General features: G+C 45.9%; 1 protein-coding gene across 1 annotated transcript; it reads right to left on the reverse strand.

The window, feature by feature from the left end:
* Nucleotides 1-721: 721 nt before the first annotated feature.
* Nucleotides 722-6,426, reverse strand: PARP16 (poly(ADP-ribose) polymerase family member 16). Its single transcript, XM_075044604.1, has 6 exons — nucleotides 6,127-6,426; nucleotides 5,293-5,430; nucleotides 4,282-4,488; nucleotides 2,972-3,143; nucleotides 2,055-2,196; nucleotides 722-1,432 (listed from the first exon to the last, which is right to left on the reverse strand). The coding sequence occupies exons 1-6, from the start codon at nucleotides 6,322-6,324 to the stop codon at nucleotides 1,288-1,290; spliced, it is 1,002 nt and encodes a 333-aa protein (XP_074900705.1). The 5' UTR covers nucleotides 6,325-6,426; the 3' UTR covers nucleotides 722-1,287.
* Nucleotides 6,427-8,750: the final 2,324 nt, after the last annotated feature.

Here is an 8,750-nt window from a genome sequence, read left to right on the forward strand (position 1 = left end):
ATGTCCTTCTTCAAGATCATTCTTCTCATACTGAATCCAAAATGTAACACTATACCAGCTACTAGAAAGAAAATTAACTCTATCCTAGCCAAAACCAGGACAGAGATACTGAGGTTTTACACACCAGCATTAAGCCAAAGCACTTTGCAAACAGCGTTAACAGCCGCAGTTCTGGCCATAGAAAACTCCACTTCTTTGTGAGAACTTAGTGTGGCCAGTCTATCTTACAGACATGTAGTATTGTGCACAGGTTGTCACGTGGAGGCCTAAGTGAAGCCTAAATGAAGTTAGCTGTCCTACAAATGTTCACAGACATAAAATACAACCCTACCAGTTCTGCTGCCATTTTACTCCATTTCTTACAACTGTTTCAGGAAATAGTTGGCAAGTTACTGTTAGCTAGTCCATTTGTTCATAAAGGGAGGCTGAAAACAATTCAATACAGGTAAAAATGTTGAACCAGATCCCAAAATCCAGGCAGCCCCAACCCCCAAAAGCCTGTCAGGTGGCAGCATAAGTGGAGCCCTTCACCCTCCCTCTTCTTGGTGCAGAAAATACAAGCAGAAGGCAATTTGATAGGAATAATCCTTATTCAGTATCGATGCTGAAGGGCCTGAGTTTGTCTGATCTGCACACTAACGAAGGACAAGACAGATCATGGCTGAGAGCACAAACCTTATAGATGTTTTATGGGGCGGGGAAAAAAACACACTAGAAACCATTTAACTTGTTCCATTTTGGTTGCTGTTTTATTTCTTGTTGTTTTCTTACAATCACTATGCTCAAATATAAAAATTCCTGGCCAAAGCCAAAGTTAGTTTTAGAAGTGATCCCATCTGCACTGATACATGCTAAACATCACTAAATTCAGTTTCTGAAAACAAACTGGTAAGACTCCCTACAGGTTGCTTTGCCTAACATACAGAAAAATCTTCCTTTCCAACTTGTACAAACATACCTCAGTTTGACAGAAAATAGTTACACCTGAGTGTTTCCATGCTCAGTTTTCATTAATTTTAAATAACTTTTTCCCCTGGACCCCTAACAATTGGTTCATGCTAAGCTGCACCATTGTGATCCTTTTCAGCTGTACTGGGCATCCTCATGAATCACAGGAACACAGAAATAAGAATAAATGGAAAGTTGCCATGAGGATAATATATTGGTGACAGAACTGGAAAGCTCCAGGCACCTTTATTTCCAGAGCTCTGGAACAGATGCAGTGCATTGCAGATTGGCTATTATTAAGGCACGTGGTGAAAATAACAGTTTATCATCTCCGGCAATTCATCTCTCCGAGTCAAACATTCTGTGCCAGTAGTAGACAAAGGCTGGCGAGTTGCTGGCCCCTATCACTATTAGCAGCAGTAGGTACAGCATCATCATTACGGCAAAACGGTGGGTGTAAAACCAGGAAGATTGACTAGAAGGCCTGAAAAGGGAAAAGTACATGAATTCTGTCAGATGCATGAATACCTTGGCAAAGAGTGTCTTAGGTTTTGTTATTTTAAACTGTTAAGCTAATGCAATGTAACCAGACAGTTGTTCCACCATGTCTGTAACTAACAAAGCCTGATTCCCCACCCCTTTTTGCTAAGTCTCCATGTACAATCCAGTCCTTTCTCCCCATGTTCATATCTTTCTCTGTGGTTTGGAGCTGTAACTGTCTAGCCTGTACACCCATGTTGACTAGCTGGGTGAATGCTGCCACTTAGGACAGATAAGGGCAGGGTTAAAACTGCTCTAGTTTTAAGAGCTGCAGTCATCAGTTTTACCCTTTGTTTCCTGCCACAAACAGATTATTAGAGCTCTCAAAGATACTAAGTGCTTACACATCTGGTGAAAAAAACATATTTAGCTGAGCCTGGGAGTCTCAAAGACTGAGCCAGAGACAACATGATGGTGTAAGCCTTACTTCCACAGGAAACAGGCTAAAACCAAATTCTGGCAGAGCAGCATATCTTTCTTGCTTGTTTTCTGTTGGTTTTCAAAAATGAGATGTGTTTATCTGGCTGTTATAGCACGCTCATCAATCTAGATAGCTGAACTCTTACCTCCTATGCTGTTTCTGTGAATATACTAGTAAGTATTTAACTCGTAAAAGCTGATTGTTTGTGACAACGAAGTATTTCTGTGGTACATCACCCCCTTCGCTGTTTTTCACTCTTGCTCTTTTTCTGTCTATTTCTTTTGAATCTGAATGGCAAGAGAAAAGAAGAGGTCTTTGGGGGAACAGAAAAGCAAAAAAAGATGCACTTCAAGTAACTGTAAAAAAGCAAACAACCAAGCCCCCGCCCCCCCCCCCCCCCCCCCCGCCCCACTCCCACAAGAGTGGGAATGAGATAACCAAAGACCTACTCTTGGTATTCCCCTGAATCCCTGAGCATCCAAGAATAGACTGAAAAGTTTGCTTGAGGCTATACCACTCCTAGTCATCCTTGGTATGGATGGCATTATGGCCCAGACCAGGATGATAAGGAGGCAGGTCTCCCATGCAGTGCTTGAGGGCCTGCTAATATTAACAGGGAAAGAAAAACAACATTGAAGGACTGATTGAGCCCTGCAAGCAGGAAGCAATCAAAGGAGAAGGACAGTCTGAGCAGAGGCTTCCTAGACATCTAATAAAGCTCATTATTGATACATTTGTGATGCTTCTGTTCCACCATCACAGGTGAAATGATCAGGCATTATGGAACATGATTTTATCATGCTACTGAAACTAGGTGATGCCACCAAAATATTTTCTACCCCTTAAATATACTATTTTAAGAGAAGCTTCACAGACAACAAGGCTGTTGTGCATTTGCTGAGGGGTCAATCAGAAAACGAGCCTATAGCCAGTTTCTGCTGAAGCGTATCCATGCTCCATATATTGCACTGTTTATATGACAGCATATATGCACAAAGCTGAAATATGAGAAGTGCTAAGTAAGAGGTGAACTGCACATAGTTATTACTGCAATAGACTCACCTTTCTTTTTCACCTGACATTTTACATCTGGGTGGTCAATGATCTCGCAAACAGCTACGCAGCTAAGGATAGAGCCCAACGCACTTTGTTGCCAACCAAGACCATGCGGGCTATAAAGGAGAGCCAGACTCAGGTCACTGGTAAGATAGGTACCTTCACCAAACAGGGATGTCTGAAACGGAGCAGAAGTATATCCTAAAATCCTGTAGTGCAAACTATAAAAAACATACAAGTGTTCATTACTTTCAGACTGGCAGTTCTTTTTCTGAAGGTAAATTAAGAAAGGCTTTTCTGACCCGTGTTGGGCCTGGTCCATGCACTGTTTTTGTCCTGGCACAACTTCCTCGGGGTGGGGCAGCTGCCCTCTCCCATCCCTCAAATTAGCTGCTTGGCACAGCCCTTGGTGTGGACAGATTCATGCCTTCCCGGATTTGGATTTAGTTTGCCAGCATAAGTATTTTATATCAACATGACTGTACTGCTCTTAGAGGCATTTCACTGATTTATTGAGACTGCCATCATTCAAATAATCCAACCTCCACAAACAAGGCAATGCTTTACTTGCATTTAAATCCATGCTTTACTAGAAAAGAGGGAATTACTTCTCAGTTGTGAATTCCTTTCAAATATTGACTGTTTTAATAACTTTGAATCACAGGATTTGCCACACTGGCTAAAATTATTAATCCAGTAAGTCCACTGTACCTGATAAGCCATTAGTTATAAGGAACATGGGGGAAAAACATAGTCCAGGTTGACTGGAAGGTTAAACAGCTGCTGTGTAAAGCTGCATTACAAATGACACAAAAAGCCAGGAGTCCCAACTGCCTTTCCGTGGAAATCAGAAGAGGTGCAAATCCTATGTGATGTCTCCCTTAACCAGGCTGTTTAAAGAAGGCTCCATTTGCAAATAGCACCTAAAACTTAGTTGATCTAAACTTGAGGCCAGGCAGAAAGAGAGACTCTACATTGTCTGGGCCACTATCCTCCTCCTCTGTGCACAGGCACTTTCCAGCTGCAGGCTGTCAGGCCAGTATTTTCAGAGGCGTTAAACTTCCTTACAAAGAAGCAAAGGATAGCCATAATTCATCACACCAGAGAAAAGGGTTTTGTGCCGCTTCCAGTTTTTACCTTCAGGCTGCACTAGAAAATCCAACACAACCATCCACAAAGGCCTACACTGAAGTGAAAACAGCAGTATAAGATCATCAGCACATTTCACGTCCCTAAAGGAATTTGGGCCTATTTTTAAAAAGTGTCACTAGCTGCAAGTGACCAACAGAAGATGGTGCCAACACCAGGAGCCTCACCCTGTTCAAATGGCAGTGCAGGCCGTTGTGCAGTATGGAATGGAAGTTCTCGAGGCGGCTCCCGTGGAAGGCATAGATGAGGTCCCGCTCACCCTTGGTCTCAGCAAACTTGGTATTCATTTGATCGCAATACACAATCTCAAAGAGGTAGTCTGGAGCAGGAACCACGGCCCCAGACATGCCTGTGAGTTCTTGGATCTTCTCGTACTTAAAAACAGGAAGGAATATGAGTGTTGGTATATGCACTTTAGATTACTCACTGGAAATTTTGCCTACCGTGCCTTAGTCTTTCACGTTGCCTTATGTGTTTTGATTATGCTTTCTGTGTTAGAATTCAATACTGTCACAATTCAGAAGGAGTAAGCGGACAGTAAAAATTTTGACGGTTTCTTGCTATCAAAGATAAATCTTAATTCTTCTTTCCAGAAAAAAAACCTGAATTGTGATTATGAATTAACTGATGATGTAAGGGCAATATCACAATTCTACTTTGGCTACTAAGACGATATATTCATCAGCTGATCTTGGAACAGGCAAAAAAGTGAAAACAGAAGTTGTTTTCATCTTGCTACTAATCTCTCAAACTACTTTGATCCCTGTTACAAAAATACCTCAGTGGCTCTCAACCTTTCCATTTTTGGGGCAGTATGCAGAAGTACAAAGTGGGCTTTCTCAGTGAGAAGCAGGACCTAGGTCCGTGACACCCGAGTTGGACCATCTTGGTCTAGAACATGCATGTGTACATGCTACGTTAATAGGAGTAACCAACTACAATCAATGCCCATCATCAACTACTGACAGTGATAACTTTCTTCCAACCAGTGGTCCTGAAAATTTTATTTAAAAACATAGCAAACAACCCTCTCTATATACAGAAAAAAATGCATTCACACTGAACTGTCAAGCTGTCACAATAACCAACTAACTTCCATCAGGAGGAAATAATCTCTGAAGTGTAAGTTTGCCTTAAAAGACAAATTCTAACCAAGACTTTCAGAATTCAAAACTTACCTCCTGTTTCTTAGTACTTTGTATCATGAAGACCTTAGATGACAAAATCCAACTAAGCAAATCCCAGGTCCTTTTCTCTGCGTTTGGAACAGACTCCAGAAGTTCTTTCAGGCTTGGTAGAGCGTTGGTATCTGCAAGCTAACAAGACAAGCATTTAGTACAAGCTCCTTATTTTCATTATGATTAAAGAGAGACCTCTAGTGAAAACAAAACAATATTTCACCCTAATAAGTTGTAAACTGAAAAGCAGTTTCTGTTCTGACATATAAACAATTGTATTCAGTTTGTGGGAAAGTTTGTCACTCATCCTAACAACAAATACCAGACAAGTCATAAAATATTTGTGTTTACCAACAATATCTATAAGGTACACACAAGAATAATCAAGCAAGCTCCTGAAAGAAAACCACCTGTCACGATACAGGATCTGCAGTGGGATAAACACAGAGGGGCTGTTCAGGCCGTGTAAAATACAAACCCTTCAAAATTGATCGGAATTTCACGTAGGGCAAGCTCTTAAAACGCTTTGTATCCCAGCACGGGATTTGGAAGTTTTCACGTGTGGGTCTATTGGTCAGAATCCCAAATGTACCTTAAAACCTGGATTCCGTGAGCGGATAAACAATTCAGTCGGCTTTATTCGTAACCCCGAGGCGCCGCGTCCCTCACCTCAGAGGACAACCTCGCCGTCTCCCCCAGAACAGCCCAGGCACGTTCGGCCTGGGCTCCCCCACCTACCTAGCCCTTTCACAAGGCCGCTTCCTCGCTCCAGAGGCAGAACACCCCATTCCCGGTTCCGATATACACCCCCGGGCCGGGGGCACTGGCACTCACCAGCCCCTCGAAGTCCTTGGTGTCGCCGCCCGCGTAGCGGCCCGGGAAGGGCCTCAGCGCCGAGTCGCGCTTGTAGCTCTGCAGCGCGGCGGCGAAGAGGCTGCACCGCAGGTCGGCGGCCAGCGGGTCCCTCCCCGCCGCCTCCCTGACGCGGGAGGCCGCCTCGCCGGGGCCGGGGCCGGGGCCGGGCGGTGGCATGCCCGGCGGGGGCTGCCGAGCGGCGGCCGCTCCGAGAAGGCGAGAGCTCCCGCCCGGGCGGCGTCGCCCCTTCCGCCGCGGCCGCCGCCTGGCCCCGCCGCTCCGCCCCGCCGCCGTGCGGCCGCCTTTCCCCGCCCCGCGCCGCTCCGGCGCTCTCCTGCCCTGCACGGCCGCGCTGCTGGGGCCGCGGCGGCTGTGCCCGTTCCTCGGGGACGGGGAGGAGGGAGGCTTGGGGGAATGGCGCCTTCCCCTCGGGAAGAGACCGGGGCGGGGGGGGTGGGGGGTGCGGAATGGCGCCTTCCTCTCAGGGAGAGATCTGGAGAGGGGTACAAGGTGGGGGGAGATGGCGCCTTTCCCTCAGGTAGAGAGCTGGAGAGGGTACAGGGGGGAAATGGCGCCTTTCCCTCAGGTAGAGAGCTGGAGAGGGTACAGGGGGGAAATGGCGCTTTTCCCTCAGGTAGAGAGCTGGAGAGGGTACGGGGGGGAAATGGCGCTTTTCCCTCAGGTAGAGAGCTGGAGAGGGTACGGGGGGGAAATGGCGCTTTTCCCTCAGGTAGAGAGCTGGAGAGGGTACAGGGGGGAAATGGCACTTTTCTCTCAGGTAGAGAGCTGGAGAGGGTACGGGGGGAAATGGCGCTTTTCCCTCAGGTAGAGAGCTGGAGAGGGTACAGGGGGGAAATGGCGCTTTTCCCTCAGGTAGAGAGCTGGAGAGGGTACAGGGGGGAAATGGCACCTTCCTCTCAGCAGAAGACCGGTTCGGGTCCGTGGCCCGGAGGGGGAGCCCAGCCATTTGTACCCACAACACCAGCGTGTCGTGACCTCGAGGCAGGGGACGGCGGCAGCGTGCTGGGATGCGAGTTGCGCGGTGGTCCTGTCAGACAGCTTGTGCCCTTGTCCCCTGCACAGCGTCGGGACGGTCCCAGGCCCTCGTCCTTGGCTGCTGGGGCACGACAGATGCGAACTCCCGGCTTGGGCATTGTGTTCATGTGAAACAGCAGCGCTGGTTAGTCAGAACGGTCATCCAGAGAGACTGCTTTTTGTGTGAAGTGTGGGTTTATGTAGTCTGATTTTAACGGACTTACGTGATAGTAAGTCAAAAGCATGTAGATGCTGCTACTCCTTAGCAGTTCCCTTTATCATCCAAGCTTGTAGCCTCGAAGAATGAATCCAGCTTTGTTTGAGTCATCTCCCACAGGCTGGTCTTGCAGAATTAAGCAGTAGGAGTTTACTTTTTAATTGAACCTCTTACCAGTAGTTTCACCAGGTTGCATTCACTACATTGCCTGAGACTGGGGCTCAGTCTTCCTCTCTGAAATACTGGGACAGTGTTAGTGCTGTGAAGCATCTCTCCAGTTCCAAGATGTATTAGAAGTCACCATTGGCAGGGTGGAAGTCTCCTCAGCCCAAACTCTGTTGCTCTCCTGATTGCAAGTTACTTTGACCAATTTTGGAAATGTATAGCCATATTAGATGTCTTCTCACATCTTTCTTGGTTTCCTCATTTAGGAGGGGTGTTGCACACGTCCATGGAGTAACTGATACAGGCGCTGCACGTGTAGACTATTGCAGATGCTCGGAACAATGTTAAGGTCACTTGTGGATACCTGTTACTGGGCTCTCATCTCGCAACTGGATCTCCAGAGATTGCTGGAGCTGCAATTTGCAGCCTTACTTACAGTGAACAGGAACACCAGCTGTATTAAATACTGTCTAAGGGCAAACTGGTATCAAAGCAAACAAAATGGGAACTTCATTCCCAAGTGCAGAGCTCATATTCTTACTCACCCACTTGAATGGCTCGGGAGTATAAGGAGGTTGCATAATTCTGGATAGAACCAGATAGATGTAGACTGTGCACAGTTACATTAAATTGAAAATGATTTCACAATGACGTACATAAATCGAATTGAGTTATAGGTTTGTTTACTTGCTTTTTACCATTTTATCAAAAACGCATCTTTCAATAACAGCTGCATAAACAAGCCTGCAATATGAAGCCATCAATTCTAGGACAGCACAAATAATACTTGCTTGGGTCTGACATATTTAGTGGCAACATGTAGACAAAATGATTTTAAAGGTACCTTTGGTTTAGGTTACCCAATTTACTAGATATCTATACATGTTTTTATCTTTAAAACATTATCCATCCTGTGAGGTCCATGCTATTTTTTCCTTCTTGACATACTGGTAATGGACTATTATTGCGCAGGTTTTGGATGAAACCTTGAAATCTAGATTTTGCCTGGTCTTTGCAGAACTTCTCACACTGATAGAGGTTTGTCTTGAGTGTCATGACGAGCACATTTCAAATTACCCGCTGTATTTTGTGCTGTTGGCTTTCTTAGACTGGGTAGCAGCCACCTTGTGCTTGGTCCAGAGGGTCTCCCCCACGCCAGCAGCATGGATGGGTGACTTTTGAGAAG

This window comes from Buteo buteo, chromosome 13 (assembly GCF_964188355.1).
Source record: "Buteo buteo chromosome 13, bButBut1.hap1.1, whole genome shotgun sequence".
Classification (NCBI taxonomy): Eukaryota; Metazoa; Chordata; class Aves; order Accipitriformes; family Accipitridae; genus Buteo; species Buteo buteo.